This window comes from Capra hircus, chromosome 5 (assembly GCF_001704415.2).
Source record: "Capra hircus breed San Clemente chromosome 5, ASM170441v1, whole genome shotgun sequence".
In the NCBI taxonomy this organism is placed as follows: Eukaryota; Metazoa; Chordata; class Mammalia; order Artiodactyla; family Bovidae; genus Capra; species Capra hircus.
Window position 1 is genome coordinate 94,005,135 of NC_030812.1, and position 23,065 is coordinate 94,028,199.

General features: G+C 35.6%; 1 protein-coding gene across 3 annotated transcripts in view; it reads right to left on the reverse strand.

Annotated features, from left to right (window-relative positions):
• Positions 1-23,065, reverse strand: part of ATF7IP (activating transcription factor 7 interacting protein) — a 115,084-nt gene that overhangs the window by 24,875 nt on the left and 67,144 nt on the right. For all 3 annotated transcript variants that reach the window (XM_018048451.1, XM_018048453.1, XM_018048452.1), the window contains exons 6-9: positions 17,302-17,367; positions 7,495-7,568; positions 6,819-6,907; positions 4,073-4,708 (exon numbers count right to left, since the gene is read on the reverse strand). In XM_018048451.1, coding sequence (XP_017903940.1) covers positions 4,073-4,708; positions 6,819-6,907; positions 7,495-7,568; positions 17,302-17,367 — 865 coding nt within the window. The remainder of the gene's footprint in view (positions 1-4,072; positions 4,709-6,818; positions 6,908-7,494; positions 7,569-17,301; positions 17,368-23,065) is intronic.

Below are 23,065 nucleotides of genomic sequence, written 5' to 3' on the forward strand. Positions count from 1 at the left end.
CTTTATTCTTAAAAGACACTGTCACTTTTAACCAACACTGAATTTTCACCAGCATCGAAAAACAGATGTGCATATGTGCACAGGACATTATGAGCATCATAAAGCAGACATGCATTATTTGCACGTGCATTTTACAGGAGTGCATTAGTAGTGTACGTTGGTAGGTGCTGGATAACTGAATGAAAATAAGTGGAATGTAAAAACAAAAATTTTAGGTCATTTTTACAACCCTATCTTTCATCTAGAGCATTCCCAAGTGCCTCTAACTCCATTTTCACCCCTCCTGTAGCCAGTGTTCGTGGATGTCACACTCCTTCCTTTCTGTAAAAATCCTTTAAAACTCTACTTCCCACCATCTTGCCATTCACTCCATTCTCGTACCTTCCCAGAACGCCCATATCCTCTCACAGAAACCTGCATAATTTACATTCATCACATTTATAATTATTTAACATTAAGTTCCCTATTTGACTATGAGTTTAGTTAGAATAGGGACTATTTTGTGCATATCTGTGTGTCTGCATGATTTGGGAACAAAACAGGCGTTCAATGTTTTATGAATGAATGCATGCATGCTAAGTCACTTCAGTTGTGTCCAACTCTGTATGACTCTATGGACAGCAGCCCACCAGGCTCCTCTGTCCACAGGACTCTCCAGGCAAGAATACTGGAGTGGGTAGCCATTTCCTTCTCCAATGAATGAATGAGATAAGCTATAATTTGGTCTCTAAATTTCCAAGTAATCCTTAGAACTTTTATTTTATACTTTATTAAAAATATTGACTTACTCTATGGAGATATAGGTATATAAATATGTACAAATGCATACTGTCTAGTTATACATTATGTAGACAGCATATTAAAAAGCAGAGACATTACTCTGCCAACAAAGGTCTGTCTAGTCAAGGCTATGGTTTTTCCAGTGGTCATGTATGGATGTAAGAGTTAGACTACAAAGAAAGCTGAGCGCCAAAGAATTGATGCTTTTGAACTGTGGTGTGGAAAAGACTCTTGAGAGTCCCTTGGACTGCAAGGAGATCCAATCAGTCCATGCTAAGGGAGATCAGTCCTGGGTGTCCACTGGAAGGACTGATGTTGAAGCTGAAACTCCAATACTTTGGCCAACTGATGCGAAGAGCTGACTCATTTGAAAAGACCCTGATGCTGGGAAAGATTGAGGGCAGGAGGAGAAGGGGACAACAGAGGATGAGATGGTTGGATGGCATCATCAACTCAATGGACATGGATTTGGGTGGACTCCGGGAGTTGGTGATGGACAGGGAGGCCTGGCGTGCTGCACTTCATGGAGTCGCAAAGAGTCGGACACAACTGAGTGACTGAACTGAACCGAACTGAAATAGAACTTACATAAGCGTAGTTTTCAAAAAGTTTTAATTAAATAGCTAATTAATTTAACACTTTATGGATTTATTAAAGTTTAGTTTCAACCTTCATATTCAGCCGAATTTTGCTATTTGACCTCAGCTTAGGTTTTTGCAAGTCTCAATAGCTAAATGCCTACTTTTATACCATTTATGGAATCCTTAAAATTATACATAATCAGAGAATATATCATCTCATAGGACCTCCTTCTAACTAACATGGTAAACAAAGCCAAGCTTATAATTAATATTTTTGGTTTATATCTAATAATTTCAAATATATGTAAGCATTCCAAATAGAACTCAAAATGAAGATCTCCATAATATAATTTATGTATTAAAGTATATGTGTTAAATATATGTTAAAATATAAAGTTTTACATATAAATGCAATATCACAAAACTAGCAATAATTACTAAAATTATTAATTTTATATATAAAAATAATTAATGACAGCCAAGAAATTAAACAGAAACAGACTGACATTACAACTAATAAAGCACATTAAGCTAGATAATTTTGGGAAAAACACACCCTTTGGGTCAACAAATGTTCATACAATGTTAACAGGATAATGAAATTGAATTATAATTCTGATGTGTGTGTGTATGCTTAGTCAGGTCCAATTATTTGCAACCCTATGGACTGCAGCCACCAGGCTTCTCTGTCCGTGTGATTCTCCTAGGAAGAATACTGGAATGGGTTGCCATTTCCTCCTCTAGGGGATTTTTCTGACCCTGGGATCAAACCTCCATCTCCTGTGTTACCTGCATTGACAGGTGGATACTTTACCAATGAGCTCATAATTCTGATATTGTACAAGTATTTAGGGAACTTGCAATCATAACATTAGACAGAGTAATCTCTCAAGTTATTTACTTCTTTTCAGGCTATGGTCTTTCAGGGAAAGTTGTATATTTAAGAATTTACCTTATCTTGTAACCATGATTTAAAAACAATGTCAACTAAGCTCAAAATTTCATAAAAAAGAAAAACTCCAAAATCACAGAAAACAATGTCTATGATAATCATCTTCCACCTAACATGGTAAAAAATAGTAATGATTAGAAGAAATGTAATGCCCCTCCAAAATCTTGCTCATTCACTGAACTCAATTTAAAGTAAGCATCTAAGGAATGTTGTGACAGCAGATAATGCTAATAAATATCATTACTGTACCATGCAAATATTTAATTTTAAATACTAATAATAACTGTATTTGAAATTTCAGATTTAATCTTATATCCCAGATGTTAATTGTATGAGGGTGATATTCAGCTTCATTCCAGCATGAATTTTTATCTACCATTCATTTATTCTCAGTAACTCTATGAAACTCTATTTTATGAGAATATATACTCAGAAGACAAGTGTACTCTACTGAAGACCACGTAAGAAATTAAAAAATCAAGCCCTGTATATCTCACCTATAAAAAGTAATTTTGTACTTTATAATTTTTTTTTATATTTCAAGATCAACTATATCAACAGGACAGCTACTACAACAATTTCACTATATACATGATGCCCAGGTACTCTATCCTGTCTTTCCAAAAGTAGTGGGGATAAATATAAAATCAGAAATGAAGAATAAGCAAGTTCAAGAATGTATATATAATCTATGCTTTCTAAGAACAAGGAAGACAGAGATCTACAGATTTTAAATCAGGAACAATCAAGTCCTCCTTTTTGCAATACTTCAAAGTATATATAAATATAGAAACATAATCATGTAAAATATGCCATATGGGAAAATATATAAGGGAAAACAAGAAGCAAGGAAATGTTCTGCAGTAAATTAAAGAGGGAAAGACCTAGTATAAAACCATCCAAATTTGGAAGATAGGCGTGAAGAACGCACAAAGGATTTTCCCAAATGGGGTAATGGGCAGGGGCTTCCCTAGTGTCTCAGATGGTAAAGAATCTGCCTTCAATGCAGGAGACTGAAGTTTGATCCCTGGGTTGGGAAGATCCCCTGGAGAAGGGAATGGCAACCCACTCCACTATTCTTTTTTTTTTAATTCATTTATTTTTAAATTGAAGGATAACTGCTTTACAGAATTTTGTTGGTTTCTGCCAAACATGAACAAAAAATATGGAACACTTCACGAATTTGCGTGTCATCCTTGTGCAGGGTCATATTAATCTTCTCTGTATCATTGTAATTTTAGTATATCTGCTGCCCAAGTGAGTACCACTCCAGTATTCTTACCTGGAGAATTCCATGGACAGAAGAACCTAACAGGCTACAGTCCATGGGGTCACACAGAGTTGGACATGACTGAACGACTAACACTTTCACTAGAGATGTGTGGTTGTTATTTTCCTTTTATTAGCATATATTATGTCACTTAGATACTTTACAACATACTGTTTTCTGTATATTCAGGATATCTGAAAAATGTATTATAAAAGTAATTCACAATGCTTGCTACAAAGCCAAAATTAAAAATTTGCCCAGGTTAGGAAAACTAGTAAAAGATGAATTACAAATGGTAACTTCTCACTCAAACTCTCAGATCCCACCTTAACAACATCATTCCTCTTGGGTAACTAAAATAGTATCTGTGAAATTCTATTCACTCTGTCTTCTAATAATGTTAGTCAACTACATACACACACAAATTCAATTATCTACAGACTATTAACAAGTTAGCATTTCTATTATTAAATCCACATGTTGACTTACCAATTCTTGTGGTGGTAGTGCTGCTCTGTTCTGCAGGAGATGAAGTACTAAAAGCAGAAATTGGAATTTTCATCTGTATAGGACCTCGATTACTTGATGGACTATAGAGTCCTGATGGGCCTACTGTAGGTAAGGAAGTCCTGGTGGCTTGTACAATAGAGTGTGCTGTTGGAACAGCCTGTACAGCAAGTGTTGTCCCTAATGGTGCAGCACTGGCAGGAGAATTCCTTTGAATACTAGGACTGGGCACAGAAGGAACGTTGTTTGGTTTCGGGTTTGGCAAAGATGGCAAAGACACTGGATTTTTGGTAAGACCACTCACTGTAGGTGGGCTTTGTACAGAAATGAATTCAACGTTGCCTGATGGTTGATTGGTCACTAAAGTCCCTGGATGGCTCTGGAGGAGCTGAGGCTGGGAGGATACAGCAACAGGTACATGTAAAATCACTGGTAAAGACTGTAAAGAGATTGTAGGCTGGGGATTTCCACTAGGCACCTGAGTTGAAGCAACTACTGTAGCTGTGTTGGGTGCAGGAAGAACTGATGTGGCTGTCAGAGAACCTGAAGTCACTGGAGGCTGCAATTTAGGTTGACTACTGACAACCGTTGGAGGAGTGACAAGATTGGTTGAAGATACTATAAAAAAAAAGAGAAGTTTCGGTTTAAATAGCCATCTTTATCAGCTAAAATAATATAATACAAATTTGATGTACTGCAATATACACAGTAGTCTCTCATATCTTTTGATTTAAATCCTTGAATTCTTAGATTATTTGCAGAATCATTTCTGCATCTACATTTGGTACATTATGAAAACAGCACATTTTATCATTAAGATGGAGGACTGCTATCTCTGTATGAAGAGTCTCTGAAAATGAGCAACTTACTTCAGAGTAACTAGCGGGAAATACAACTGAAAAACAGTGAAAACTAGGCAAAATTGTAAAGACAATTTTGAAAGTACATTAAAAATGCCTTAGAACACTGGCAATATATAAACTCAAATAGAATATCTAGAAAGATTATCATAAATTCATAATAGGTAGACTTAATGATGATATTTTACAATATGGATAAAGTGAAGCCTGTACCTGCGGATCCAATTTTACTGAATTCCCTGGGAGGAACTAGTGAGGAGAGGCTACTACCTCTATTAACGTTCTATTGACATTATGTGATATGGAAAATAACACAGGGAAGATAGGAGAAGAATTAAGGAGCTGACAACAAAGAGCAGAGTAAATAAAAATGTTGGTCACTGGAGTTTTACAGTTTTTTTAGTTCAGCCATTTGTGTGTCTTCTCATTTGAGCAGGTTTAATAAAAATCAATGACCAAGTCTCCTTCTCACTGATTTGTAAAGTCTTTCCAAAATCACAGGCACACATAAAGCATTACTGCTGCATACCAAATAAGGCTGACTGGCTCAAGGAAAAGTGCTCAGACAACTGGCTGAGCTGTAAGCTGAGCTCACAGCCTGTTTGATGGAATACCACTTTTACTTGAAAGACTGAGTTATAAACATACTATGGTTATTCACTTGGGTATCTGGCAAATTTTTTCTTGAAAATAAACCAAATAAGGCAGAGACTTCAAAGAAAACAATGAACAGTATAGATTGGCAACAGTAAAATCTGAGTTAAAAAAAAAAAACAACTTAGAACTTGGGAAAATAAATCTACCTGCCACCCTGAGAGCATGGTTAGCTTCCCAAATCTTTAAAGGCTCTTCTGAGAATAACTGATAACAAAGTAAATAAATACAATCAAAAAAAATTTATTAATGAAATGTACCCGTGTTTGGAAGACTTAGAAAACTCGGTGAATATTTTCCAAGTGATCAATGAATGATATTAGTAAAAGACCCATCTAAGTACAAGACAGCTAAAAGAATTTAGTGAAAAATTTACAAACACTTCTTGGTGTGATTTCTGATTTCACTTTGCAACTAACCTTTAAGAAACCACTACTTGCTATGTCAAAGAATAATACCCACATTCTCTCTAGGCTTTTTCCAACTACACATTTGTATGAGGCTGAATTTTCTTCCATATTTCAACTAAAACAACAAACTGCAACAGACTGAACGCAGACACAGATATGAGAATCCAGGTGTGTTTGGCCATCTTAATGTTTTAAGTGAAGTATAAAAGAGACATAAAAATTTAATATAATAATACTCTTTTTGCTAATATTTTTAATTTTGGAAAAGAGTTACTTTTCACCAAGACTTGCTACTTATGATGTGTAATTCTGTTGTTTAATTGCTAAATCATGCCCAACTCTTCTGTGACCAAATGGACTATAGCCCACCAGGCTCCTCTGTCCATGAGATTTCCCAGGCAAGAATACTGGACTGTATATAATGGTACAAAATATAGGTTTGCAATTATTTTTAATTGAATTAATAAACATTTAAAAATTATATGTTTTAATTTCTACCATAGTAAATATCAATTAATATACCCACATCAGCAAACTCTGTAGATTCTTAATAATTTTTAAGATTATACAGGGATGTCAACACTCAAAAGTTGTCAACACTCAATCACTACAGCAGAAATCTGAATTTCTGTATTTTTATGCACATCTGTGATCCTACTTTTTAAACAAAATTTTGCTCTTAGCACTCAATTTTACATAACTGTATTCAGTTTCTTAGTCCATTTCAAGCTCAAAAGTGTGTAAGAAAAGAGAACAAAAGCCTTCAATTCCTAACAAAATGTATTTCGGTGTTAAGAATATTACCTGTATTCACAGGGGTTTGAAAAGATGGCGGTGTACTCTCACTTATATTTCTTTTGGACTCCAACATCTGTCTCACTGTGTTTGTATTTCTATGAAATAGATACGCACACAAATAGTCACTGGACATGCCATTCTAGGGGATATCTACTTATGCATACAGAAAGCAGTGGCGCATAGGGAGAAAGGGTAGCTAGACTTGGATATTAATTTAAAGCACTAAACTGGGAGCGAATGCAGTGAAGCAAAGCTGGTACGAAAACACTGGAATGCTGGGGTGTAGGGCATTAGGGAAGAGTCTTCCTTTTATATTCTATGTCCTCAATACTTTAACCTGAAAACCAAATATGGATCCGAATATCTGCACACATTAGCTTTTGTCAACTCTGACCAAAGAATTTCTCAAATACTTAAGGTAATACTATTTAGCACAAGTGGTTAAAGAAATCTGCAATGACAAAAGAAAGCCTTATAAAAAAAACGAGCAAAATCAATATCCATAGGAGAACAATTAGAGCAAAGCAAAAAGAAGCAAATATACTTAATATAGTATACCAAACACTTTTTCTCTACAAAAATATGTAGTATCACATTCTAAGATCTTTCTGCATAATAAAGAAAATCAGAACCTTGTTCTCTTAATGAAAAACTTGATAAACAGCCTGTTTACAATTCTCACCTGTAGGGCACACTGTTATTGCTGATGACATCAACTACAGACTTTCCTGGTGATACAGGTGGGTTTGGTGGGTTCTGAGGAGAAAAATAACCAAGGTAAAATAAAGCCCAATTCACAAGGAATCTTTCAGTCCTCTAAGTGCTTTGTTAATATGTTATCTGTTATTTCTATGCTGCTGCTAAGTCGCTTAAGTCATGTCCGACTCTGTGTGACCCCAGAGATGGCAGCCCACCAAGCTCCCCTGTCCCTGGGATTCTCCAGGCAAGAACACTGGAGTGAGTTGCCATTTCCTTCTCCAATGCATCAAAAGTGAAAGTGAAAGTGAAGTCACTCAGTCGTGTCTGACTCTTAGCAACCCCATGGACTGTAGCCTACCAGGCCCTCCATCCATGGGATTTTCCAGGCAAGAGTATTGGAGTGGGCTGCCAGTGCCTTCTCTCAGCTTATTATCTAAGAATGGTTACAAATACTGTTACCTCATAAGACCCCTTTAGAAATGGCAGAACTGACTGCTTTACTGTGGAAATAGGGCATATGATGACCAAAATGTGTAAATTAATCACTATTCTATGAAAGAAGACTTAGAAACCTATGTTTCTTGCCACTTGCTTACAAATCTGTTGCAAAATTTAAGTCTTTTTGTAGGTGTAAAATAAAAGGACTAGGGAATTAATGGTATTAGATCAGGAGTCTGTGAACTTTATAAAGGGCCAGATCGTAAATATCTTAGGCTTTGCAGCTACTCAGCTCTGCCACTGTAGCACAGAAATTAGCCATAGATGATATGTAAGTGAATAAGCATGGTTGTGTTTGAATAAAATTTTATGTATGGACACTGAAACATGAATTTCAAGTTATTTCTATAGTACAGGAGAAAATCTTACTAAGAAAAAAAACATTAAACCTTGGCATTGGTACATATTAAAGTGCTTACACAAATTAGTCTATTGTCACAACTACTTATCATACGAAAAGTGGATAATTCCCAGACCTCAGTTATGAGTAAATAAAGAATGTAAAAATAGTTTATATGCTAAAAGTGTTCAGTAAGCATTAACAATCTGAATCTACAGAATAACTAGATACTCATTCAATAAACGTCTAGTGAATGCCTACTAAATACCTGGCAGAGGAAGCACCAGATTACAAGCAGAAATGCAAGAAACAAGGAAAATATTTGTTTATCCTGAGAAGTAAATGATTACCAATTAAGTGGTATCCTAGGTCAAACATCAAAATTCTTTTTATAATTTTTGTTAAAAAAAAAAACTACTTGTCACTATGTGACTTATAATTTCATAAAAAGATGCTCCAATTCTAAACTTCAGAACAAACTAAGCCTTTTTCCATCCTCCAAAACAGGGACTACAAAAATACAGTTGTAACATTTATATACTAATTACCATTATTTGGGCCTCCATTATAACGCCACTATCATCATCGGTTTCTTAAATTGAGAAAAATAAGTCCACTCCAGTCTTAATTAAATATAATAAATAATACATATTAAACAAAAGGTGATAAACAGAATCACATCAAGCAGATGCCACTAATCACTCTTCTCAACAACAAATATATTTTGCTACATTTTTAGGATAAAAGAACGATTTTATCTGTGTAGAGGAGGAAAAAAAGATAAGATAAACTGCTCTGACACAGAACTTTTGAAATATCTAGAAAAGCAAATGAAAGTAACATTGTAGCATCATTGGGAAAAGTTTTAAAAAAATTTTAGGGGAAAGAACTGCATCTTCTAATAAGTCTTTGAGTAATCAGTACACTCAAAACACTTAAAATGAAGGTAAAGATTTCAGAGGGAAAAAATATAAAAGGAGGAGTATAAGCATAATAAATAAGTATAAATAAGTCAAGTATGGCTTAGTGTCAGTGGATGGCGGACCTTAAACACTACAGTGTGGTAATATCAGCAAGATGGCAGAACTGAAAATCCTATAGATTCCTTCCCTTATGAAAACAATGACTTAATAACTTAAGGATCAAATTTCACTTGTAAGAAGTCAAGAAACCTGCTGAGAGATTAGAGCACCCTAAATGAGAAAGTGAAAGTGGAGAATGAGAAAGCTGGCTTAAAGCTCACCATTCAGAAAATGAAGATCATGGCATCTGGTCCCATCACTTCATGGTAAATAGATGGGAAACAGTGGAAACAGTGTCAGACTTTATTTTTTTGGGCTCCAAAATCAATGCAGATGGTGACTGCAGCCATGAAATTAAAAGACACTTACTCTCAAGGCTATGGTTTTTCCAGTGGTCATGTATGGATGCAAGAGTTGGACTGTGAAGAAGGCTGAGCACCAAAGAATTGATGCTTTTGAACTGTGGTGTTGGAGAAGACTCTTGAAAGTCCCTTGGACTGCAAGAAGATCCAACCAATCCATTCTGAAGGAGATCAGCCCTGGGATTTCTTTGGAAGGAATGATGCTAAAGCTGAAACTCTAGTACTTTGGCCACCTCATGCGAAGAGTTGACTCATTGGAAAAGACTCTGATGCTGGGAGGAGTTGGGGGCAGGAGGAGAAGGGGACGACAGAGGATGAGATGGCTGGAGGGCATCACTGACTAGAAGGACGTGAGTCTGAGTGAACTCCGGGAGTTGGTGATGGACAGGGAGGCCTGGCGTGCTGCGATTCATGGGGTCACAAAGAGTCGGACACGACTGAGCAACTGAACTGAACTGAACTGAACTGAGAGTAAGCCCCAAAGAGATCAATAGAAGAAGGTAGGAAAGTCTGTTGCACTTAACCACCATATCCCACCTCCTTCCTTACACAGTGTGGTAAAATAGAAAAGAAAAAGGAAAAAAAATCCCAACAAGTGTCCTCTTCTTCTTCAGGAAAGAAACACTGGAATTTGCATGCAACACTCTGACTTTCGGGGGACAGTGATCAAGGTACTGGCTTCAGTCTCACCCAACTTGGAAGCAGCACACATTGGGTGTCTTGAGGGGTAGATTAGAAGAAAGGCAAACCTCTCAGCCTGGTACTAAACCAGGAAACTGGCAGTAATATACAGAGACAGCAGGGGTAACTCCAATATAATGGTTTGCTAAAGCAGCAGCAATTTGAAAGGCATATACCAGGTCAGGGATGGGAAGTTCGCAAACAGAACCAGACAAAACTCTACAGATTGGAGATACACACACAAACTCCAAGAAAATGCCATCTCTGAAAAAAGGTTTGAAAGGAGATCAGAGGTATCTAACTGGACCAACTAGTAAAGGTCTTCATCTGTACAAAGATATTCCAAAAAGATGGGAAGTGTACTTTTTCAAATGCCTAATTTCAACAAAAGGGAAACATACCAAAAAAAAAAAAAAAACCAAAAAAACAGAGAAATATGGACCAATCTATGAAATTAATCTCCAGAAACTAACCTTAAAGAAACAGATCTAGGAACTATCCAACAAAGAATTCAAAATGACTATTATTAAGATGCTCAATGAGACAGAAAAGAACACAGAAAGAAAACTAAATGAAATTAGAAAACAAAGCAAGAAGAAAATGAAACTTCAGAAGAGAACCAACAGAAATTCTGGAGCTGAACACTATAACAACTGAATTTAAACATTTACTAGAAGGGATAAAAACCAGACTCTATCAAGCAGAAGAAAGAATCAGCAAACCTGAAGATAAATCATTTGAAATTATTGAGTTAAGACAATCAAACAGAAAAAGTGAATGAAAAAAAGGTAAAGACAGACTAAGAGATTTATTAGACACCATCAAGTGGGCCAATATACAAATATGAGAGAACATGAATAGAAAGAAAGAAAATAGGCAGAAAACCTACTTAAGTAAAGGCCAAAATCTTCCTAAACTTAAGAAAGAAAACTGACAAATTCAAGAAGGTGAAAGACTTCCAACTCAAAGAGACCCACACTAAGAAACATTATAGTCAAGCTGTGAAAAGTCACAAAGATTGTAAAAGTAGCAAGAGAAAAGGGACACATCACATTTAAGGCTGCTCCCTTAAGATTATCTGCTTTTTTCTCAGAAGAAACCTAACAGGCCACAAGGGAGTGGAATGATATATTCAAGTGCTAAAATAAAAATACTGCCAAGCAAGAATATCATAACCAGCAACACTATCATTGCAAAAATGAAGGCAAAATTAAGATTTTCACAGTATATACAAAGCTGAGTGCATTTCACAGCACTAAATCCACCATACAAGAAATGTTAAATGGAATCCTTCAAGCAGAAATCAAAGGACACTAGCCAGCAACCTAAAAGCAAAGGAAAATATAAAGCTCTGTGATAAAGGTAAATGCAAAAATAAATACAGAATACTGCATTACTAGAAAGTGGGAACAGAAATCCCATCTAATTCTAATACAGAATTTAAGTATAAAATATAATTGTAAATCTATGTTAACATACACACAATACGAAAAGATATAATGTATGATATCAACGAAGTGGTGGGAGGGAAAAGTGACCTGAATTTATTTCCAGTTTAAAACAGTTGTAAACTTAGAGACGTGCAAATCAAAACTATAATGAGATATCATCTCACATCCGTCAGAATGGCCATCATTAAAAAATCTATAGTATTATTAAAATGTCCATCCTACCCAAAGCAGTCAAAAGTTTCAATGCAATCTCAATCAAAATTCGTCATTTTTTTCAAAAATAGGAAAAAGCATCCTAAAATTCAAATGAAAGCTCAAGAAACTCTGAATTACCGAAACAATCTTAGAAAAGAAGTTGAAAGCTTGTACTTCTAATTTTAAAACATGTTACAAAGCTATAGTAATCCAAACAGTATGCTGCTGGAATGCAGACAGACACATAGAAATGTGAAACAGAATACTGACCCCAAAAATAGACTCTTAATGCATACACTCAAATGATGTTCTGCTGTTGTTAAGTCGCTTTAGTCATGTCCGACTCTGTGTGACCCCACAGACGGCAGCCCACCAGGCTGCCCCGTCCCTGGGATTCTCCAGGCAAGAACACTGGAGTGGGTTGCCATTTACTTCTCCAATGCATGAAAGTGAAAAGTGAAAGTGAAGTTGCTCAGTCGTGTCCAACTCATAGCAACCCCATGGACTGCAGCCCACCAGGCTCCTCCGCCCATGGGATTTTCCAGGCAAGAGTACTGGAGTGGGCTCCCACTGCCTTCTACAAGGGTGTAAAGGCTACACAATGGGGAAAGAACAGTCTTTTGACAATCTGTGTGAAAATTGGATATCCAAATGCAAAAGAATGAAGTCAGACCATTAAATCATATATAAGATTTAATCCAAATGGATTAAAGACCTAAAACAAAAAACCTAAAACTATGGAATTCTTAAGAGAAAACACAGAGGAAAGCTTCATGATAGTGGATTTGGCAATGATTTCTTGGATCAAAGAAAAGGTAACAAAAGCATTAACAAGACAAAGAAGATTACATCAAACTTAAAATCTTCTACACATGAAAGGAAACAATCAACAGAGTGAAAAGGACATCTACGTAATGACAGAGAATAATTACAAATCATGTAACTGGTAAGGTGTTAATATCCAGAACATAAAAAAAACTACATCTTAACAACTAAAAGATAAGTAACCAGATTTACGAATGGCCAAAGGATCTGAATAAACATTTCTCCAAAGAAAACATGCAAATAAGCATGTGAAAAGATGCTCAACATCACTAAGCAGAGAAATGCAAATCAAAACCACAATGAGATAAGGCCTCACATCCATTAGGGTGGACACTATCACAAAAGGAGGGGAAAAAAAACTGTTCCCAAAAATATACAAAAATTGGAACCCTTGTGCCATGCTGATGGGAATGTAAATGATGTGATTGCTCAGTTCCTCAGTGTTACTTGTTCAGTCGCGCACAACTCTTTGCAAGCCATGGACTGCAGCCCACCAGGCTCCTCTGTCCATGGGATTTTCTGGCAGGAATACTGGAGTGGTTTGCTATTTCCTTCTCCAGGGGATCTTTCAGACCCAGGGATCGAACTGGGGTCTCCAGCACTGAAGGCAGACTCTTTACTGACTGAGCTACCTGGGAAGCCCTAAATGTGACTTTAGCAGTGATGTGACTGCAAAAGAAAACTATATGGAGGCTTCTCAAAAAGTAACAGAATAACCAAATGACCCAGCAATTTCACTTCTGGGTAGAAATATCCAAAACTTTGACCTCAAAGAGGTATCTGCACACCAATGTCATTGCAGCATTATTTGTAAGAGCCAGAAGTTGAAACCAGCCCAAATATCCATCAATAAATAAATGGATAAAGAAAATGTGGTATATACATACAATGAAGTGTTAGCCTTAAAAAAGGAAATCCTGTCATATGCAACAACCCAGATGAACCTTGAGAACATAATGCTTTGTGAAATAAGATAAACAAAGCAAATACTGTGTGACTGCACTTATGAGATATCTATAGAAGTCAAAACCATGGAAACAAAGTAGAATGATCATTTCCAGGGGCTAAAGGGGAGGCGAAATGATAGTTGTTCTATGGAGGTCTTAGTATTACAAGATGAAAAATTCCTAGAGATATGTTACACAACAATGTGAATACAGTTAACACTACTGAATTGTAGAATTTAAAATGGTAAATTTTATGTTAAGTTTTTATCACATTTAAAATAAAAAGAATTATTTTTAATAAAAAATTGAAATGGAGGATTTAGATTAAATCTAAAATTTGAGAATCAATTATATGTCACTGATTTCCATAAAGGAGAGAAATATCTTGATATTTCTTTTATAGTAAAAAAAAAGATAGAAAGGATGAAAGTTAAAGATATCAGTCATAAAGCCCTAAAATAGATTAAACATGAATATGGTCTTAATAGCAAACTGCTTATGAGGATTTTCTTTTCTTTCAGAAAGTAACAGAAAATGTTTTAAGATAAATCTGAATAGTGGGATTTGCTATTAACCGATTAATATCAGAGGACCAAGGGGCAAATCTAAACAGAAGAAAAGAATCTGAAGTGGTATTGCTTGTTTAGTTATTTTGGTAAGGGGGATAAAGTTCTCAATATTCTTTTGTGTCTTGTTTTTAAAGCCTAGAAAGACAGATGTAAAATTATAGTGGAAACCATAATTAAAGGAAATTAAAACATGGAAGAACAAAATCTTTTGACATTTCTCTAGAAACATCTCTCACAAGAAGAAAACAGTAATAAGAATGAGTTAGAAAGATATCCAAGTTTTGAAAATTAAAACTGGCCTTACAAACTAAAAGAAGTAACACAATTTAAAAGACTGAACACTACCTTAACATTTTCTTTAAGTGCCACACATACTAACTGTTCAAATTAATCTATTCCAATCTTTAGGAATTACACAGTCTTTGTCCTTCTTTCCATACTTACTGTAGCTCTTCAAGACAAACTTTTCAGGGATCGTAATATTTTCATCTGTATATCTTAAGGTCTCTGCCTATCTCCTTTAACTAAACAAGTAAGACCTGGAAAACAGTTCTGATAATAAATGTGATATGCACAAACACTGGAAAAGTACAAGGTGGGCAACACTACTTAGTTCAGACACAGGATGAAAAGAAAAAAGTGGAAAATCATATTGTAAAAAAAACAATGGAAAAATTTCAAACCCCTATGTTTAGTTCAGGCATAGCAAATAAAGGTTTATACCAATTTTCTAATAGAAAAAATAGTTTTTATAGTGTGACCAAAAAAAAAAAACCACCTTTTTTTAAAGCTAAGAAACTCGAGTTTAAAATCAGAAAAGTAATTACATCAGTGAAGACCATAGTAAAAAAATCTTTGTTGCTGCTGCTGCTAAGTCGCTTCAGTCGTGTCCAACTCTGTGCAACCCCATAGAAGGCAGCCCACCAGGCCCTGCCATCCCTGGGATTCTCCAGGCAAGAATACTGGAGTGGGTTGCCATTTCTTTCTCCAATGCATGAAAGTAAAAAGCGAAAGTGAAGTTGCTCAGTCGTGTCCGACTCTTAGCGACCCCATGGGCTGGGGCCAAATTAAGGATTTGATGATTAGCCTGTGTAAACAACTGTCAGTTGTTCAAGATAAGATAAGTCAGAGCTTAAAAAATTAAGTTCAAAGAATATAAAGATGCAGAACAGATGTGTAGCTGCCAGAATACAGGAGGTAAGGGTAGGGTAAAGGCAAGGTTGAAACTGTAAAAGAGAGGCAGGAGGGTGTCCCTGTGTGTCAAGGGACTGTATCTTGAACTGTGGTGGCAGGTTACATAAATCTATACATGAGATCAAATTACAGAGAAACACACAGATATACAGAATTAATTTATGTAAAAACTCAAGCAAACTGATAAAGTCTACAAAACTATCTGATAGAACTGTACTAATTTCTTGGTTTTGATAATGTACTATGGGTATAGATTTCACCAATGAGAGGCTGAGTGAAGGGTTCATAGGAGTCTGTGTGTTATTGTTGCAATTTCTTATGTATCTATCATTTCAAAATGAGTTGTTTTAAAAAGTCAAGAAGATATGAAAATGATTCAAGACAGAAATATCTATAGGAATAATGACTACTACTGAAAAAAACTACTATTGGAAATTACTATGTATCAGGCAATAAAGTTATCAAGACACAAAGAAATATAACTTGCTCAAATGAAAAAAAGAGGAAAAGAAATTCAACTAAAAACAATACTGCAATGTACAATGCTATACTAAAAATCCATATTACAGAATAACTAAGGAAAAAACAGAAAGCAAAGTGTAATTACAGACCACAGTTTGTGCTATGCTACAACACCTGGACTAAACTACATGGAGGAAGAAAGGAAGAGGAGAACTGGGCTACTTGAGGCCGTGTAATACTGAACTATTTTGTAGGACATAATAGACTAAAACTACCACAGTGGCAAATACAGGCATACCTTGCTTTATGCACCTCACAGATACTGCATTTTTAAAAAACTGAAGGTTTACAGCAACATGCGTCAAGCTTGGTACTATTTTTCCAATAGCATTTCCTCACTTCGAGTCTCTGTGTTACATTTTGGTAATTCTGGTAATATTTCAAACTTCTTCATTATTATTATACTGCTATTTGTTGTTATTTTAGTCACTAAGTTGTGTCTGACTCTCTGTGATCCCATGGTCTGTAGCTTACCAGGCTCCTCTGTCTGTGTGATATCCCGGGCAAGAATACTGCAGTGGATTGCCGTTTCCTTCTTGACCTAGGGATCAAACCCGCATCTTCTGCACTGGCAGGTAGATTCTTTACCATGTAGCCACTAGGGAGACCCTGTTATAGTCTATAGTGATCTGTGACCAATGATCTCTGATGTTATTGCAATTATTTTATGTTTTGCATTTTTTAATTAAGGTATGTATATTAAAATGTATCTAAATGATTTTTCAGACAGAATACCACTGCTCACTTAATAGGCTATAGAATTAACGTAACATTTATGTATTTTTTCTTTAATGATTTTTTTTTTTTTTTTTTAACAAACTTGTGGCTTGCTTTAACACAATAATTGCTTTACTACAGTGGTCTGGAACTGAACCCACAGTATCTCCAAGGTATGCCTGAGAGAAACATGGTAAGGCAAATCCCCAAAGCTTAATTTTAAAGATGGATATTTCAAGAATTTCAAGAATGCCTTACATATACATATTACATGTACTGATGTTCATATGAAAACAGTGAGGATTAGAAAAGGTTAATGACTAGTTCTAGAGCAGAAGTTCCAGAAACAACATGCAGGAAGTACGTAATATGAAAGAAAATTTCAGACTTGTTTCCTTCTAGGTCAGCACCTCCTAAGATTACCACTTAAAGCTAAATATCAACTATGCAAGAATAGAAATTCTTACTTCTTGTCTTTTCTTAAGATCTTCTTTGGCTGCTCCAAAGCGTTTGGTTAACCTGGCTATCTTCGCCTAAAAAAAGCAAAAACGAGACAGAAATCAAATGGCATTATAGTATCAAAAAGGAACCTGTGCATACATAATAAGAAATCTATGGGTAATAGGATCCTCAGAAGACAGTCAACAGCAAGAAAATAAGACACGTTGTTGTATAATCCTTGACTTCAAAACTCAAAGTAAACACTCTTGGTTTTAGAGGATTGGCTTTTTTCCTCCTTGCTCACAAACCAGCATATTTCTGAACATACGTGCTTGCATTTCTTATTATTTAAAATAATTGGGACCACACTTAATTTTCTCACTGAGAATTATATATTAATAGTAAACATATCTATAAATCACAGAAGATTCCTAACCAATAGTACATATGAGTCTGGAATTCTCTAGGCCAGAGCACTGGAGTGGGTAGACTTTCCCTTCTCCAGGGGATCTTTCCAACCCAGAAATCAAATCCAGATCTTCTGCATTGCAGGTGGATTCTTGACCAGCTGAGCCACAAGGGAAGCTATGTCTATAGTACTCAAATGCTTCTTTTCAAAAATTAACCTACTGGCAGATAAATAGCAGCAAGATCTTTTTTGACCCATCTCCTGGAATAATGAAAAATAAATAAATAAACAAATGGGACTAATTAAACTTAAAAGATTTTGCACAGCAAAGGAAACCATAAATAAGATGAAAAGACATGGATGGGAAAAAATATTCTCAAATGAAGCAATTGATGAAGGATTAATCTCTAAAATATAAAAACAGCTTATCCAGCTCAATATCAAAACAAAAAAAATACCAATCAAAAAATGGGCAGAAGACCTAAATAGACATTTCTCAAAAAAAGACATACAGATGGACAAAAAACACATGAAAAGATGTTCAACATCACCAATTATTAGAGAAACACAAATCAAAACTACAATGAGATATTACCTCACATTGCTCAGAACAGTCATCAAAAAAAATCTACAGACAACAAACACTGGAGAAGGTGTGGAGAAAAGGAAATCCCTCACACTCTTCATGTGAATGTAAATTGATACAGCCACTGCAGAGAATGGTATCTATGTGTGTGTAAGTCGCTCAGTCATGTCCAACTCTTTGTGACCACATGGACTATACAGTCCATGGAATTCTCCAGACCAGAATACTTGAGTGTGTAGCCTTTCCCTTCTCCAGGGGATCTTCCTAAACTAACCCAGGGATCGAACCCAGGTCTTCCTAATTGCAGGCAGATTCTTTACCAGCGGAGCCACAAGGGAAGCCTGGAGAACAGCATGGAAATTCCTTAAAAAACCTAAAAATAGAACTACCATACGACCCAGCAATCCCACTACTGGGCATATACTCAGAGAAAGCCATAATTCAAAAAGACACAGTCACCCCAATGTTCAATGCAGCACTATTTACAACAGTCAGGACATGGAAGCAACCTAAATGTCCACTGAGGGAGAAGTGGATAAAGAAGATCTGGTACATGTATACAACAGAGTATTACTCAGCCATAAAAATGAATGTTATAATGCCAATTGAAGCAACATGGATGGACCTAGAGATTTTCATACAGAGTAAAGTCAGACGGAGGAGGAGAAATATTGTATGACATCTCTTACAAGCAGAATCCAAAAAGAAATAATACAAATCAACATTTACAAAACAGAAACTGAATTACAGACTTAGAGAAAGAACTTATGATTGCCAGTGGGAAGGGATATGGGAAAGGCTTAGGGAGTTTGGGACAGACATGTACATATTGCTACTATTTAAAATGGATAACCAACAAGGTCCTACTGGAGAGCACAAGGAACTCTGCTCAGTGTTATGTGACAGCCTGGATGGGAGAAGCGTTTGGGAGAGAATAATAGATGTATATGTATACCTGAGTCCTTCTGCTGTCCACCTGAAACTAGCACAACATTATTAATCAGTTATACTCCAACATAAAATAAAAAGTATTAAAAAAAAGAAAAGAAATGTCCGAGATGGAAAAGGTTGGGAAAGAAGACACATGGCAGAAGGGGGCTTTAAAAGCTCTCACCCATCTCAGGAAATTGAGAAGACTATCTGAATGTTCAGGACAGAATGCTAGCTCACAAGTGGCCTGAAAAGACCCTAAGCTGTCACCTCAGACTAGCCTTCAGAATCTATGCAAGCAGGAAGAGAAGAATAAGGCAAGTGTGATAAAACAGGTTGTAAATGGTCTAGCCTAAGTGTTGAACGAGTCCCCCAATGTTAATCTGCGAAGATGTGGGAGAGTAATCTTTTTACTTTTTTAGGCTCCAGGCATTTAAGTGAAAGTTGCTCAGTCATGTTTGACTCTGCTACCCCATGGACTGTAGCCTGCCAGGCTCCTCTGTCCATGGAATTCTCCAGGCCAGAATACTGGAGTGAGCTGTTCCCTTCTTCAGGGGATCTTCCCAACCCAGGGATTGAACTCAGGTCTCCTGCATTGCAGGTGGATTCCTTACTGTCTGAGCATTTAAGTTAACTGTCAAAATATCAGCTGACCACTAAGTTAACAAAACACAGACTTCAGTGACCATACACAATAATGAATATATACTCTCCAAAAATTGTTTAAAAAACCCACTAATCAAGCAAATAACAACAGGTAGCAATAGCAAACCCTGGATAGAAGGGGAAAATCTGATTTTCTGAATTGTCACATTGCAATACTCAAAATATTCATTTAAACAGTAACAATGAACAAATTAGGACATATACAAAGAAAGAAGAAAGTATGGTTTAGTCACAGAAAGAAAAAATAACAGAAATATAGCTCAGGCATAGAACTTACTAGACAAAGACTTTAAATAAACGGTTTAAAATCTATTCAAAAAACTAAAGGATACTATTGAGAAAGAACTTGGAAAAAAAAAAAGGAAAAAAATGTCCAATAGAGAGAATATGAGTAAAGAAACAGATATTATATATTTTTAAACAAGTATAAATTCTGCAGCTGGAAGTAAAATAACTGAAATTTAAGAAATTCACCACAGAGGTGGGAGGACAAGACTGTGAAAGAAAAGTTTTGTATACTTTTTTGTATAATAGGTATTAATTCAAGAGGTTAAGTTTAACCTCCAGAGTGATCACTAAGGAAAAAGTAAAAACTTTATAGAAAGAGAAAAATGAAGAGAGTTAAAATGGTTCACTGGAAAAAAATCACAAAAGAAGGTAATAATGTAGGAATTAAGGAACAAAAAAGGTGAAAGACAAGTAAAATGGTAGGACTAAATCTTTCTTTACCAATAACTAAAGGTAAAGAGATGAAAAACTCTTCAATTAAAAGGCAGAGATTGGTAAAGTAGATAATAAATCATGACCCAACTCTATGCTGCCTACAAGACTTCATCAAAATGTAAAATTTCTGTGCATTAAAAGACATTATCGACAGGAAAGTGAAAAGAAAACTTACAGAGTGGGTGAAATAGTCATAAATCATGTACTTTAAAGTATTCAATATCCAAAATATGTAAAGAACTCTTACAGCTCAACAATAAAAAGGCAAAAACAAAAACTCCAGGAATAAAAATAACTTAAATTTTCTCTAAAGTAGATACACAGATGTTTAAACAACAGTACAGGTAACTCAGTAGAGACAGAGAGCAGATTAGTGGTTCCAAAGGGCTAGAGGGAAAAAGAAATGAGAAGTGACTATTTAATGGGTACAAGGTTTTCTTCTGGATTGATGAAAATGTTCTGGAACTAGATAAAGATGATGATCATACAAGAGTGTGAAGGTACCAAATGATACTGAACTGTAAACTTTAAAGTAATTGCTATCCAAATTTTACTTCCATAAAAATCTAAATATCAGAACAACAAAGAAAGAGATGGGAACTAAATTGGGCTAAGTAAAATGTAAATAAATGGCATGGTAAGGACAGATCATAAATGAATGGAAGCTATACTATGAAATCAAATGGCTGAAATAAAAATACTGTGAGCATTAACACTCTGTAGGGGGCTTTCCTGATGGCTCAATGGTAAAGAATCTGCCTGCCAATACAAGGGGCACAGGTTTGACCCCTGGTCTGGGAAGATACCACCTATCATGGAACAGCTAAGCCCGTGCACAACAACTACTGAGCCTGTGCTCGAGAGCCTGGGAACCACAACTACTTAGTCCACGTGCTGCAATTACTAAAGCCTACACACCCTGGAGGTTATGTTCAGTAACAAGAGAAGCCACCCCAACTAGAGAGCAGCCTCCACTCGCCTCCACTAAAGAAAAGCCCACACAGCAATGAAGACCCAACACAGCCAACAACAACAAAAAAATACTGTTTGACAGTGAAGCAACTGGTGGGATTAGGAAAAGTGGATCAAAAACTAGGAGATCTAAAGTACAAATCAGAAAACGAAGACAGGTTTAAAACTGGTACACAACTGAGGAAACTGGACTACACAGAAGAGAATTAACAAGCAGCATTTTAGAAAGATGAATACAATGCTTGAGAAGGACCAGTAAAGACGTAAAAAGCAGTACCAAAGTGGTCATGTAAAAGGCTGCTATTATAATCAAGGAACTGGGTAATGATGGCCTTGTAGAAAGTTAAAAGATGTAAAAGACAGACTTTTATAAGAAATTTAAAAAGTTTTAATTTGGCAACTCACTGTGTATATGTGAAGTGATACAGAGGAATCAGTTTCCAAGAACTGAAAAACTGTGAATAAAAGGAACAATGGGAAGGTATTCCTTGAAGATTTTTCTAAGAATTCAAGAATTTTGAGTAAGGGGAACAATGTGCAAACTCCACAACATGACTTATTTGTGGAGAAGATGATTGGTTTGATGTTGGAAAGATTAAGATTCTAAGGCTACAAAGAAATATTCAAGTGCAAAGTCTTATTAAAAGTTAAAGACAGACTTGTAGCTTAAAAATATGAGAGTTAAAATCTCAGGTTCTAAAAGCACAAAATCACAGATGCAGCTATGGGAATGATAACAAACTATGAATGAAATTATTCTCTTAAATCTTCCAACATTTTCGGTTCTAATTCAACATTCTAAATAGTACTAGTAAAATAAAATGTAATGATTAAACAACACTATCACTAACTATACAAGGACCCGCTAAAGGTAAGAAACAGGAATAGTGTTGTCCTGAATGATGCATTATAAAATAACTATACAATTACCTTATTATTAACAAAGTCTCACTTTAAATAAAATTTACAATATGAAATTTAAAAAAATAAACTTGTTGGCTGAGATATATAATTCCTAAAATCTAGTCACAGTTGCTTGCAATTTGCTTTCAACTGTGCAACTTTATTTTCATGAACCACTTCTCCCTTATTTAAGGCTCTATAAGTGGTTTTCAAGTCAGCATCTGAGACAATGCTTGTATTTCAGACAACCTATACCAAATAGAAACCACACATTCTCTTCTGATAGAATGAATGTACTGATGAAATTCCCCAGTTTCTTAATCTTGGAATGAAATTAATTACTAACGCATGCTACCATGTGCCCATTTCAACTAACCAGAAGCTGAATATAGATATATTCAATAAAAAATTAAAAGTAGCAATCATTCATAAACACAGACCAACAAACTAATGTCTTTAAAAATAAAATTCATTGGAGGAAATAGATTAATATAAAAAGAATCACAGCAAACATTATTTAGTACTTAACAGCATTTAGATGATGCCAGCCTCTCTTCACTGACTGAAGAAACACTGAAGATGCACTACTAAGATGATTTCT